At 57.0% G+C, this 14,756-nt stretch overlaps 1 protein-coding gene across 3 annotated transcripts in view; it reads right to left on the minus strand.

The window, feature by feature from the left end:
• The window catches only part of CACNA2D2 (calcium voltage-gated channel auxiliary subunit alpha2delta 2), a 247,376-nt gene that overhangs the window by 41,548 nt on the left and 191,072 nt on the right, over positions 1–14,756 (minus strand). For all 3 annotated transcript variants that reach the window (XM_026080268.1, XM_026080266.1, XM_026080267.1), the window contains exon 4: positions 2,041–2,085. In XM_026080268.1, the coding sequence (XP_025936053.1) occupies positions 2,041–2,085 (45 nt within the window). The remainder of the gene's footprint in view (positions 1–2,040; positions 2,086–14,756) is intronic.

A 14,756-nucleotide genomic window follows, 5' to 3' on the forward strand; every position in this document is an offset into this window, starting at 1 on the left:
TCTCGGATCACTGCTGCCCGACGCGAGCGTCCCCAGCCAGGTGTCGGGCGCGGGGACCTCCAGCGCCAGCTCCTCCGTCCCCCTGCCCTGAGTGGGGGCCCACCCGCTTTGGGGGGTGCACGCAGACAAATCCATCCATGCCAGCGGGAGCACGGACGCTACAACGCCGTAGTGATGGGAGCCATGGGAGAGCCCACAGGGCAACGGGCAACTCCGTCTTCAAGGCAGGGCTGAGGACCCTAGGAGAGACCTAGAGCTGAACGGGTTCTCGCTAGGTGGGTGCCGTCTGGTCCGTGCAATGAACGGACGGGAGGGATGCTGCAAAGCGAGCGTGTGATTGAGAAATTAAGGGCCGTAACATACTGCAGATGCAAAGGCACCAGAGTAAGGATGTGCCAGCAAAACGTGCTGGACTTGATGCATCCCATGCTTTGTAGGACAGGAGAAGTCTTTTAACGGGAAGCACGGCGCAGCCTAAAATACAGGCAGCGGCAAGCCCTCCCTGCTTTCTTGGGCCAGCCTGGCTCCTCCTGTCCTGAAGCACGATGGCGCTTGGGCCTGTCTCCCGGAGGAGAGACGTCCCGTGCGTCCCGGGCAGCGGCAGCGGGGAAGATGGCACCAGTGTGTTTGTCAGTAACTCTGCTTTGAAGAAACTGATCTAATCTGTTCGAACCTGCCCTCCGTTTCCGTTCGTGCTTCCTGTTTCAAAGCCGCCGTAACGGGAGAGTGCGAGCTGAACGCAGGGTGCATCGCTCAGCACTAACCTGGCTGAGCCATTTTGGATCAAAGAACGGGATCGAATCTTGTGCCTCCTGCTAGCCGGTGTCATTCTGGGCACGCGATAGGATTTGGGCCCTGACTGGATGTTTTAAGTATTTCCCTGAGTATTATAATGGGTTCATGCGGCAGCACCAACGGGAACGCCAGTGGAGAGCCAGAGTCAGCCCACAACGACAGCAAGCGATTCCCAGCTCTGGAGCTTCCTTCCCTTGACGACTTTCAATAAAGTCCCTGGGTTTCTCCCAAGCAGATATTGCTCCCGCCAGCTCCTGGCACGTCTGCCCAAAGATATACGACAGAAATCAGGATCCGGCCCCAGGTGAAGGCAGCAAGGTGCAGCCTTGGGATGCACGGGGCAGCGCTGCGGACACGCGGCACTCATGCAGCTCCCACGTGCCACGAGGAGCAGCCGGGAAGCCCGTCACTGAAGAGCCAGAGCGGGAGAACAACCTGCCCTTTCGCAGGCTTCGTCCCAGCCGGCAGCCAGTGCCTTCCTCGCCTTCGAAGGCGCCGCGCACCCTTCCTGCGGCGTCCTGCGGCTTTCGCAAGAGCCAGCTCTGCCTCGTGGCTCCCGGCCCGCTCCGAGGACACCGCTAAGCACCCGGCTCCCCAGCAGCCCCGAGCTGCAAGGATAATCAAGGCAACGATGCATATTCATAGGGAAGGAGCTCAAGGTACTTTACAAACTTAGCACCCAGGCAACCTGCCACCTGCCAGCAAAACGCAGCCACCTCTGGGGTGAAGCAGGGCAGCCGCTAATGCCTGCGAAGTGCTCGGAGCCAGCGAAGCCGTAGCTGAGTGCCGTCATCTCGGAGAGGATCCAGCAAATGCCAGGCCCCTCGGGAGCACGGGGAGAGCTGAGCTGTCTAGTTCGTATTTAAAGCACTGATTGCCAGAAATCACAGGACGGCTGTGCTGGGAGGGGGGCAGAGAATTAGATTCAGGCTCTAATTAAAGGTTTGCTCTTCATCTGAATTTCAGATGCCAGCTTTAATTTTAGAAACTTTTGCAGGCAGCAGAGTGACTTGCCCACCCGGCTGCTCCCGGGCCCGGCGCCGGCTGCTGCGGGGCCAGCACAGCGCGCGGGGCTGGACGCCACCGCGGCAGGGTCCGGCCAGCTGTCCATGCAGCCGGCTCGTCCCGCCGGCCTGGCCGGGGCCGTAACAACCAGCCCGGTGTCCAGGGCAGCCTGGCAGAGGGGCTCAGCCCCCGAGACAGGGACGTGACTGCGCCCACAGCACGGCGAGGGCCGGTACTCACATATTCAGTGTCGGCCTTGGAGTCGTAGTACTCGATGTCTTCCTCCTGCAGAGCAAGGGGAGAGCAGAGTTAATGCCAGGGCGCAGCTGGGGAGGCCACCCTCGGTCCCCGCTTCCCTGTCCCCTCCGCACCTCCGCCCCGCACCGCTGGGGGGTTAAACCCACCCGTCCTCAGCCCTGCTTCCCCCTTGCCCTCCCACTGTCCCCTCCATGCGCCAGCCACCGACTGCCGTGCTCCTCTCCGGCGGCCCCCGGAGCCCCGGGACTCCCGCGCTTCCGCCGGGAAACGCGCGTCATTAATTCAGGGTATTTAGAAACTATTTAGGCAGAAAGGTCTGCACTGATTCCCCTTCCCAGCACGTTAGGACACGAGGTGGCTGATAAAATTCATAAAGAGGCAGGCAATTCAGAGAGCAGTAATACCGTCAAAATAAGAATTTCATATTCCATCAAAAGGGGTAATTAAAGGGCACTGGGAGACTCTTTTCCGCATGCAGGGATGCGAGCGTGAGCGAAGGCGCAGTGGCAGCGCTCTCGGCGCTAACATGTCTGCCACTCAATCAGCCGTCAGCAGCCGCGGCACACCGCCGTCCTGCTCTCCCCGAGCGGCGCAACGCCCAGGCAGCTTTTTAGCACCGTTATTACCGTGATTATTTAAAGAGGAAAGTGAGCTGCGCCCAGAAAAGCGGGGGAGGCCAGAAACCCCACCAACCCCTTAAAGGCGCCGTCGCCATCCTCTTCCTCCCTGCTCGCACTCAGCCGCTGCCTCCGCGCCGGCCACCCCGGCCCCGCGCTAGCCCCGCTCCGGCATTATCCTCTAGACAAAAACCTGCTCAGCTGGAGCGCTTTCCTGCTCCTTCTCCTGTCCAGGCGCGAGCCGACGGCCTTTGTGAGCTCAAGGAGATTGGGGCAAATTACCGGGGCGCTAAGTAGGAGAACGAGCGAGGGGAACCGCCCGCACAAGCGCCGGTGCTGCTGCGCCCTGGGCTGCGCCGGCCAAACAGGGACCGACCGCGGCCCGGAGAAATGCTGGCAGGACCCACCGCACGGGAAGCTTTTCCCACCCTGCGGCTCCTCGAGCTTAGCTGGTCCTGAGGACGTGCCGGCTGCCGGGCCCGGGGGTCGGCCAGCGTTGCAACCGGCCGTGCTGGCAGGGAGCCGGCGCGCGGGCTGGTGGCACGGGGGTCATGAAACGCGGCGTCACCATTCTGCCCCTGCAGAGAGGCCGCTGCCTCCGCGACTCTAATTACAGTGATAAGGAAGCACTGAAAGGGGGAGGCAAAAAAAAAAAAAAATCGACGCAGCATCTTCCAATTTCTGCTATTAAAAAGCCTAGTCATTAAGGGAATGTACTTATTAATTATCTGTGATTTGTTGTGAAATGCTGAGGGGTTTACAAACAACAAGAAAAGGGAGAAAATTTAATTTCTGCTCGGCTCCCTCCCGGTTGCCTCCCCGCGCCCCTCCTGGCCCCACGCACGCCTCTGCCCCCTTGCCAGCACTGCCATTTCCCCAGGTCCGCGGCCATCTGCACCTCATAATTAAAGGAACCCCCAGGAGACCCGTAACACAAACGAGCTAATTTCATGTTTAATGATCTTTAATCAGAAGTGAGTGTGACTAACAACAGCCATCCAGAAGGTGCTTTGTTACTCATTTTATCTCCCCTCGACTCCTCCAAAAAGCCGAGTTCTCCTTTGACATGTGGTGGCCCCGCTCCCCCGGAGGCAGAGGTGGAGAGGAAGACGGGGAAGCTCGTGGTGGACAGCTTGCCCGCTCCGGCCCTCGCCATGCCGTCGTCCCCGGCCTCGCGGCCAGCACCTGGGAGGCCGCGCGGGGGAACAGACCTTGCCCTGGAGGGAGAGTAGGGCTCCTGGTGGGATCCTGGCCCTGGAGACCTTCAGCAGGTGGTTTTGGAGCCCCAGCTGGGAGACCAGCCCCACCACGCACTGAGGCCTGGCAGGGAAACGGGGCGCGAGCCACCGGACAACACGTCCTGCCGGCTGCAGAGGCTGCACGCGCTCAGCTCGCCGGCTGGGCCGCACGGCGTGCTCTGTGCGGGCAGGCCTACACACACGTACGCTCACGGCGCGCTACGGCTGCAATGCTCCCTTTCGGTGGTTGCCACCAGGACACGTGAGGACGCGGTTCTCCATCACCCCACGGCCGGGGTTTCATTGCTCCAAGAGCAACAGGACAGGGCAGAGGGAGAAAGACATCCCACAGGTCGCGCGGCCCAGGGGCACCTTGCCTGCCTGGAGGAGGTCTCCGAGGTCTCCGTCCGCGCCTGATCCCCCGTGCTGGGGCACCTCCCCTGGCCCGGCAAGCGGGGAGCCCGCCTTCCGGGGGGCAGAGCCGAGCGGGCTGCGGCACGGGGCTGCGCGCGCCCCTCCGCCGCTCGCGGTTATCGGAGGCCCTGCTCGGCGCCAGCGCTCTCCCGCGCCTTCGGCAGGCTCCCCGCTCCGCCGCTACCGCTATCTCCTCCTCCCTGGCCAACTCATCCGTTTCCATAGAGATCGCAGAGCCTTCTTAAAGCCCTTTTGCAAGCCCGGAAGGTGCCCGGAGCAGCCGGATTAGGTCACGTCCCTGCTCCCCGCTGGGGTTCGTGCAGCGCCGCGCGGGACGCGGCAGGGGCAGGGGGCCGCGCACCGCCGGGCCCCGCTCTGCAGCCGCCACACGCCACCAGCAAGGGCGGCCCCGGGGGAGCCGGCGTCGCGGGGCGCCCGAGCGAGGCGCTCGGCTCACCGCCGATAACGGAGCCGTCGGGCCCCGCGGGATCCGCGCGCAGCCTTGCAAACGCCGCCGCTATTTGCACATCGACGCAGGGAATAATAATGAACAGCGGCTCCTCGCTCGTCCCTTCCCGCCCGGAGGCTCCAGGCATTTGCCGTGCGGGAAGGGGGCAGGCGGTGGCAGCTCACGCGGGAGACGCCTGGCGCGTGGGTCAGAGCGCGGCGCTGGCCCCGACCCGCAATGCTCGTGCGGGCAGCGGTCACTGCATGGCTGCCCCGTGCCACGGCAGCGCCGGCCCCCGGGGGGAAGCAGTTACGGCACCGCGGTGAGACTTGCCAGGGTCGCCCGTGCTGCCTTGCCCGCACACGGCCACGGGATCGCCCCGGTCCACTGTCCTGCAAGAACAACCCACGTGAGCAAGCCCAGCGGCTTCCCCGGGCCCGGCGGCAGATGGGGGTCTGTGTTCTCCCATTTCGGAGAGGAGCAGCTCCCCTTCCCAGGGCTCCCCGTCCCTGCAGACGCCTTGGGGTTCAGCCCGGCGAGGTGCTCACCCCTCCAGCCTCCCTCGCGCTCCTGGTCCCAGCTCCCTTGCAAAGCCACCTGGACGGCTCCAACACAGAAAGCCACAGAGGGGCCACTCGGACTGAAGAACCCACAGTGTCTCCTCCATACACTACCTTGTCCCGTATCTCCACCTCTCTAGAGGGTATATCCTAATATTCATCGCACCCCATACTCTCCCGGATGGCCCATCCGATGATGATGCCCATACGACACGTACACCAAACAACCAGCCTTATTCTTAAAGCCCAAATCTCATGCCCTCTAAAACCACCTGGAGACAATCTAGAGGGTCTCCAGAGAGGAAATAGGGAGCCCTACAACTTCCTCTCCCTAATACTTCTTGTTTTATAAACCATGCTCATCCTCTTCCCTTGAATCCTCTCTTCCTCCTCCTCTGGCCCATGTTAAATCAAGCACACTCTCTGTGTAAATAGCACTGCTGTTTCTAGAGTTTTTAGAATAAATACCAATAAAGAAAACAAGTGGGTGAAGATGTTGAAGGATTTCAACATTACCCACAAACATTACCCCCTTCCCTTACAAATGATCCTACAAAAAAGCACTTGGTAGTTTTAATTTGGTGAAGGAAAGACGGACACTGGGTAACTGTTCCTCAGTAATGTGTTAACCGCTGCCCATTTACTTACCCTGTAATTGCCAAACAGCATCTGTGTAATAGCATTACAAGCGCCATATCATTATGGGATAAGCACAGGATTATTTTAGTCTTCTAAACCCTCAGTGCAGGTTACATGAAAATTACTTTGGGAGGTAAGTGCAATCACAGAGTAATCTGCAAAAGCCAGGAAAGAGGATGCCATCACCCAGTCCTTCTCCAGCAAAGCCACTAACCAAGTGATCACAGTGCCTGCACCAACTGCCTTGAGTGTTGGTGCCACCCTGACAGCCCTCAGCTGGGGCTTCACCCAAGCAGGACCTCCTGGATCGGGCTCCATGAAACTCCAGGCATGCTGCGTGCCCAGCCTTGTTTTGTCCATCTCTGCTAAGCACGGGAGGTCCTGGGGACAAGGGCAGCTCCACGGGGATGCTACTGAGCAGTACTGAAGAGCTAGAAATGTGCAACCCATCTGCTCCCCCATCCCACAACAGTATGACGTCCGGCAGGAGAGGAGCAACCCAACGCCCTGCTGAGCCCAGGAGCCTGAAGAAGAGAATCTTCTAGCTCCCAAATCTGTGACATTTCAGCCCAGAGCTCAGCAATGGAGAACAGGGCAGAGAGAGTCCCATCAGAGCACCTCTGGCAGGTCCCAGCATTTTCCCCAAGACCATGTAACCTATTTGCCTCCCTTGTGTCTTCCCAAACAGCCTTGGTGCTCCTATTCCTACAGCTCAGTCCTTTACTCCAGCCCTTTGGAGATTTTACACTAATATGCCAAGTTAACAGCTAATTAATTAAAACCAGTCTGTGAGTTCCTTGAGAGCTGCAACCTGATTCCTTTCTGGCTGCTCAAGTGCAGATCCTGTTTTAGCAAGAGATGCGTGGAGGGAAATCCCTGGCTGCTAATTGGGAAAGGAAGTCCGAACTCTAAAAAGCCAAGGACAAGGAAAGGCGTTGGAAAGCCTTCTGTTTCCAAGGAGCTCGCACTGCAATTCAGAGGTGAAGGGACCCCCCTCCTTGCAACACAGCATACATTCTTCTCCCCAGCCTCCAAGAGCATTAAAATAGGTCTTTCTTCCCCTAAAACAATGACAGAAACTAAAAATAACATTAGAAAGGTCAGTGTTCTGATATCCTCTCTCAAACCTTGCAATGTCAGGATGGAGGGGAGCTGGCTGAAACCTCTAAGTCAAACAGTCCAACAAGGTGGCAATCAAATCACGTCACACTGGCTGGCTGACATGCATCACGCATGCACAGCTTTGCACAGCCCTCAAAAGCCTCCTCGAAAGGATGCTGCAGCCTGCCTTCAAGCTGTCTGTCTGTCTGTGAAGGGCCTTGTGCCCATCTCGATGGGCTCAGAAAGGGTTTCTGGTGGGCAATATCAACAAGGCACCCACAGGTCCCTCCCTGGGAGCACCAGAGCCCTTCAGGCAAACATCCCCAGGCTCTGGAAGATGTCGGTAGCACACACTGTACCCATAAACCACAGACACAGGGCTGGGGACAGCTCATTCTCCCAGCCTGTATAGCTGCAACACACACGTGACATGACAGCAATAGAGGGGTGATGACTGATACCAGACCTTCACTTGCAAATCCATGGTGACAACTTTGAAATCTCATCTTTCCATTTACGGCTCCACAACCTGAGACAACCTCAGTCAACCACAGAGCCTGGTGTCCTTGGAGGGGTGCTCCTGCAAACCGTATCACACTTTAGACCCATTCCTATTCCCGCAAAAGTCAGTCCCAAATCCCCCACTGGCCACAGCAGAGCAGATCCTTAGTTTGTTCTCCTCCATAAGTACCTGCTGTTTGAGGTGCAGTCTGCCTTAGGAAGTAAGGCTGAACTCCAAGATTAAGCTCACGAAACTGTGATGGAGCCAAAGGGAGCCTTCCCTCCTACAGTGTGAACATTCTTCTGGAGAATGGGTCAAGCCTGTGACTAGGAGCAGCCCTAGGAGGCAGCTGAAGACCAAGCAGGGCTCCTCAGGCAAACGGACCGGCCAAGCACCACAGCCTCCAGGCCTTCTGTAGCCCCATCCAACAGATGTGGCTGCTCAGAGGACTGAGAATAAATAGGGTGCCAGATGTGGCACACAGGACAAAAGCCGGTTGTGTCAGCCTCACGATCAGTCTGTGGGATCTGCCAGCTGACCTACACGTGCAGAGGAAATGCAGGTCTTCTAGCAAGCATTACATCCGCAGCAGATCCCCAGGCTGGCTGCAGCTATGCAACAAGCTTGGTCACGAGGTGGAGTGGAACTGCAGCTTCCTCGGCACTGAAAGGAGCTGTGTGGCTCAGCTTGCAGGAGAGACTGGCACTGCAAGAACAGGGATTAGGAATTTTTGGCGCAACAGCGGAGTTTCTTTAGCTCCTTCTAAGGCAGCACTCTGTCATGGGCTCAACCGGTTCTCCAGCCAAGTAGCAGAGTTTCTGGTGGCACCCCCCAGAGGAGTTAATGTCTGGTTGATGCAGACATACATGGAGTTGCAATCAGACATCCTATAGTTTGCTAAGAAAAAATAAAGCCAGTAGCACTGTCACTTCATCGGCAGGGAGTATAAGTGTGGTTCATGCCTTCGGACGCCTGTGCTAATGCTGAGCCCCACAGTGGGCTTGGGCTGTATCTCCCTCTATAGCTTTTCTATAAGATCACAAGCTAGCTAATCCTTCTCCTGTGGATCTGTTGTCCTCCACAGAATTTCTCTCTGGCATCTTGTAAGGGTCATTCTGCTAATCAGGTGTCCTAGGGACACTGCAGCTTCTAAACGAGATTTTGCAGGGAGCTCCTGCTGCACTGCATTGATTTTGGTCCATCTCAATCCTCCAGCTGTGGGTTTCATTTCTCAAAGCAGCATGGATGACCCCTGTGGCCATAAAATCTCTTTCAAGATTTAATTGGCTCTGAAAGAGCCAAATTCAGCAGCAGTTTACCTGCAAGGCAATTAGGAGGAACTCGAATGGTAGTAGGGATGACAGTCCGTGTCGCAGGATAGAGATGGATCCCAAGTCAGCACCTGGCCATTTTCCATCCATTAAATGTTGCTGGACTTAGAGTCACAGCTGGGCAGATCTTGCCTGGAAAGCACGCTGTACATGAGGAGCCTCGGTCCACCGCATGGAAAAAGGTGAATAACCCAGGTGACCAGTATTTGTGCCTGCTCAGATCAGTGGGCAATTTGGCCTTCCTGAACCTGAACCTGTGACTGAGCTCTCTACCCAAGCTGGGCACACCAGACATGCCATACACTGAATGACAAACCTGCCCTATCACTCAGCTGGTGAAGAGAGGAAATGGGAGCTGGCATGCTGGCAAAGTGTAATCTAGCCTGCTCATGAGCAGATCTTTCCACTACCATCAGCATTTATAATGGGCAGTAAATATTTAGGAAGTTTTTCATGTCCCTGAACCATTAGGCACACAGAAATAGCAACAGAATTTGCTTATAGCTGCACCTTTCATATGCAAGATAGCCTAAAGTGCTTTACACAGCTCCGAGTTAGACACCGACATGGCAGTGGGCAAACACAGCAGCTATTATCTGTTCAGCTGTAACTCCTACATCGCCTAAAGCACCAGGAGCTTCTTATTCAGGGCTAGGAGGCTGAGGGACACAAGTAACGGGACGCAGAGTGTTGCTACTGCAGAATCGCTGGCTCCAAATCTAACCGTGTCAGGAGGAGAAGGACAGGGTTATCTGATGGGCATGTTTCAGGACAGGTCCTCATCAGCCAGTTTCACCAAACCCAGTCTTACTTGGTACCTGAGGCTGGCAGTCTCAGACTGGTGAACGTACACCCAAAGGTCTTCCAGCCCTAGAAGGGTCAGTATGCAAGACGCGTGCCAGTGTGCACGCAAGGCAGAGAGGAGGGGATTATTCAGGGATCCTTCCCAACAAGAGCCAGAGGATACCAATAATTTTCTCGGGCAGCGGCTGCATAACAAGCTGAAGGAAGTACTTTTGCGACAACACCTCTGTAAACTGTGGAACTCCCTGCCATGGGATGATGCAAAGGCCAAAAGGCAGAAACAAGTTCACAAAGGGACTGGATAAACCCCTAGACGACAAGCCAAGTCCCCGAAGGGCTATAAAACACAGCCATCTGAATGCCATCTGTGCGTGCAAGGCTATTACCCAGCAGGACTGCAATGCTGGCTTCAGCTCTCCCTCTGCCCATTTGCCTCCAGCTGCAGGAGAAGGCTGCTGGGAGAATATCCACCCAAGACATTCAAGCCTGCCCCCACCCCAAGGTCTAAGCAGGACTCCAGAGCTCATGCTGAGCTTTACAGATCGGTTTGCACAAGGACCAGCCAAACCCACGTTCCTGCAGAGCCCCAGCACGCGCGGTGCTACCCGTTTGTCTTTGCTTGATGCTGCATCCCCACTTCCGCCTTCTCCTCCGCCTTTCTTGTGCTGTTTCAAGGTGTTTTTTCCCCAGCCCTGATGGAGAAATGGCAAAGACAGAGGCTGCTGCTGCGGTTTGGCCCCGATATTAAAATACACCCACTTTCCTGGGCTCACAAGCGTCTCTGTGCCGTGCGGTGCTGCAGTTTAAGCAGAGATGAATATCCTCCCTGAAACACTACGCTGGCCCCTATAAACAGGCAGCTGCTGCCACGCAGCACTATCTGCAATTGCACAGTTATTTCTGACTCTAGGCACCARGAAAAACAGTGGCAATGGCCGGTAAAGGCTAAACCCTTTATTTTTCACAGGGCTAGAGCTATCATTTTCCATATGTGTCACGATGAGTCCATCCCAAGTTCCCCAGGAAGAGGAAAATATTCACGGTTAGCCTGAGCCGCCAGGACGCTGTGGACAGGAGATGTTTGATGAACTCAGGACCGGACCGGTGAAGAATGTGCTTCTCCTCTTGCAGCCCTCTACCTGCAAGTCCTTTTGTATTGCATTCTGCAGCACGGACCATATGCATTACCAAGGACAGGTAGAAATAGTCATCATAATCTGCCTTGGCACCTTCTTTTTTTTTTATATATAAAAAGCAATTTCCTCCCTCTGCTTCTCTGACAGAGCTGGGGAAACATTTAAGTGACCCATCAACAGTTTTTTCATCTCGCAGGGAAGATGTTTTATCTCATCACTGCTTGCCAACTATTCTTCTTTCCGTGGCATCTCCCTTCCGCTTGTCCTCGTTCCAGACTGGCTCAAGCCAGGGGCGGATGATTCTCCCCTCCGCCTGCAGCCAGTCCTCCTGCCTCCCTGGGGAAGGGAACTATCTAGCTGCCGCTCCATCTGCCCGGCCTGCCTCCTCCACCGGCAGCGCTGGGAGCAAAGCTGGCAGCCTAGGGGCCAAACCGGCATGCCCACAGCACTGCCAAGGGCTTCCTGGTCCTCTTTGAAAAGAAGGGGGCACAAGGAGCCCCCATGATGCATGTCATTTGCTTTTAAGAGCGCATGGCAAAGAAAGACACGCGGTTTTTTGTGAATGATTTTCTTGTTCTACTTTCGGCCAGAATGGTTCTACAGCAAGGTTGGTGCTTTAACACAGTAATTCTCAGAGCGTAATGAAAGCTGACATTATATCAAACACAATAAAGACTCTCAGTTGATGGAGATCATTCCTGAACACACAAACCCATTAAACTGAAAAAAAATATATCAATTCTACACACTCGCCAGCCAAAAGAAAATGTGATTTGTTATCTAAAAGGGGGTTATAAACACAGCTTCAATGCACTTTCTGTGCTGTAATGAAAACTGGGTTTGAAATGGCAAGACGACTGCAAATTAGAGTATTTGATTTTATTTTCTAAGTTTTTAGGTAAACCTTCTGCAAGGGCAAGCGCAAGGTTACAGCGACGATCTTTCTGTTCTCAGCCGATAAGTAGGATCTGTAATTAAAGGAGGAGAAAAATGAAACGGGGATAAGGAACTTGCATTTGCCCTTCTAAAGACACTTTGAACACCAAGTCCGGCCTTCCGCCGAGCGGCTCTGCAAAACCGCAGGCTGGGAGAGGCGGCCAGCGGTGCGCACACCTGCACACGCGCCGCGGGACCCGGACGCTCGACCGGGCACCGCCGAGATTCACGCCGAGGCGCCCCAGCGGCGGGGACCCCGCACCTCCCGCGCCGCTTGGGCACGGCGGATTTTACCCCTGCGCCTCGCCGATTCCTTGCCGTCCCCGGCGAGCGCCTGGAAATGCAATCGCTCTTGCTCGTTCTGCCCTTCCCCATTTGGCAGACGGTGATCCCGCGTTCCCCCGAGTTTCGTTTCTAATGGAGCTTGAAATTATCTGGGCTTTGTTATTTGCTTCCTTGTTTGCACGCGGGAGTTATTGATGGAGGGAGCGCCGTGGGGCTGCAGGGGGGCCCGGGCTGCCTCTGCCATCTCCGCGGCACGGCACGCGCTCTCCCACGCTTTTAGGCAGATGCACGGATCCTCTGCTGGCGCCGAGGCGGCCGGCGGTAGCAGTGAACCCTGCCCTTCGGCCACCCGATCGCCTCCTTCGGGCCGGGCCCGCCGTTGCTCCGGGCGAGACCAACTCRGTCCGCTCCGCGCCGAGCGCGTCCCCGCTTGGTCCATGGCTTCGGGCAGCCGGCTGGGAGCGTGGGGGCGGCGGGAAGCAAAACGACAGTGGCATCGCAAGTCGTTTCCGTTTTGCCGGGTGCCAAAAGGGGGAAAACAATATTTTCTGCAACACTTAGCGGTTCCTCCTCCAAAACAAGTCACGCGTTTCAGCGTTTTGATTGCCGTGGCCCCCTCTCTCTTCTCAGCGCGATGGCGCCCGAGGCCGTAAATAACGCACCTCCCCTTGCCGCAGGTGGAATAAATCCCGTTCCGTTTCTCTTTTAGCCTTTCCGGCTCTTTTTCAAAGGCAGGAGACCCACACGAGGAAACCCTCTGCGTCCCCTCCCACCGTTTATTGCATTTCATCCTTGGGCAAAGCAGGAGAAAAGCAAAGCCCCGGCGCGAGGGGCCACCACCGCGATCCCGGCGCCTTGCTGCCTTGCAGCCACGCAGCCTGCTCACCGCACAGAGCAGAGAACAAAAACACCTTGGGGAAAAAAACAGCATTTCCCCAAACAATGACATTTCTGACAACCCTCTCTTTCAGCCAGGCATTTCTAGCAGCTCTTACCATTAGCAGTTCAAAATATAGCTATTTTTTTTTAAAGCAGACAGGGTCTGATGGGCTCTGACCTTTCCAACACCCCTCTTGCAGCTGCCGAAGCAGCCCCAGCGCCCGCCCAGCAGCTCCTTCGGGGCCGCTGGAAACACCCCGGGAAGGGGRAAAGCCCCTTCTCCTCCCGCGCTTCCCCCGGCACCCCGAGGCCTGGCCTCCGTGGCGCAGAAATCCTGAATTTCACTCGCCGCGCATGTAAATCAGCAGGTGTAAATTAGAGTACAAAACCAGCCCGTGCGATTCAGCAACTGCACTACAGGAGAAGCTGCTCAGAAAATACGCCGCTCGTAAAATGGTGGCGTGTGCGCATGTTACAGCGCTGCYGCCCCTATAAATCGCATCGGGCGCAGAACGGCAGCGCAAACACGGGGCTGCAACGTGCTCAGCAGAGCCCTGGGGAGCGGCGTTATTTCCAGGAAGACGCTTCCACCCACCTTTGGGACTGGGGCAGGCGGCGGAGGCTCGGAAGTATTTTGCAGCTGAAACGTACTGAGAGAGGAGAGGCAGAGGAGCAGGAGGTGAAGGGAGAGGGGGGCCTTTTTGGTGTCGCAATGAAAAATGCAGTGAGGAAGAAGAACTGGGAGAAAAACAACAGTAATAAACATTTTATGAAGCAGAAAATGGCTTATAAAGAAGTCAACTTTTAAAGGCAATTTATATAATCCTGCCAAGTGCACATAAACGTGGGAATGGTGCTCTGCAGCATCTAAGTGTCCCTTAAAGGGACAAATAGCTCAGGCAGCGAGCTCCGGATGCCCAAGCGAACCGACACCGAGTCACGATGATAACGCCCGGAGATCCTTTTCCGCGGCAGGGCTGGCGGGGCCGACGCGGCTGCTGGCGGTCGCGCGGGCYGGCGGCGCCGACCCGCTCCTTCCGCGTGGCGTGGACCTGCTTGTGTGGTGGGGTCCCCTGCCCCGCGGATCGACCCGTTTGGGGCTCCGAGCGCACCGCTGCGGCGCGGTCCCCGGGCGCTGCAGGCACCGGGCCGGCGGGAGCCTGACCGCCGTCAAGCCGGAGCGAGCTCTCGGCTTCCCAGGGCTCCTCCTGCCTTTGCCTGCGGGTCAGCACGCGGCCGGCAGCGGGCAGGGAGCACGCGCCAGCCCGGCGGCTGCGCTGCAGGCTGCCGTCGCTGGCGAAGCAGGAGCAAAGCGGCTCTGGAAGGATGAACAACACAAGCGATCCCCCCCCCCCCCGCTGAAACGCTGCGCTTATTTGGGGCCAGACCCTGAGCGCCCGCACCGCCACTGCAGCCCTGCAGACGCTAACGCTGATCGTACGTGAGAGATGGTCTCTTTACGTCGGGAAAAAACGGATTAGGGGCTTCAGCGGGTCCTCGTGCTCAGCCGCTCTCCTGCACCCCATCTCCTCCGCAGGGCCGYGAGGGCCGGGCCCCAGCGCGACCTGCCGGGGAGGTCTGAGGATGCTCAAGGACAAGGGCCGGCGAGCTGCGAGAYGCAACGTGGGGCGGGGGGCACCAGGGTTTTGGCGAGGGGGAAGCACTCTGCAAAGCCACCCGGCGCGGGCGGCCGAGGGTCGCTCAGAGAACGCCGCTGCGATCGAGCCCTTCAGCAAAGAGAGAAATGCTGGCGTGCGGCTCGGAAAAACAAAAAGCCCGACAACAGCTAGCAAAAAGAAGCTTTCCAC

Source organism: Apteryx rowi, unplaced genomic scaffold (assembly GCF_003343035.1).
Source record: "Apteryx rowi isolate R43461 unplaced genomic scaffold, aptRow1 scaffold_513, whole genome shotgun sequence".
NCBI lineage: Eukaryota > Metazoa > Chordata > Aves > Apterygiformes > Apterygidae > Apteryx > Apteryx rowi.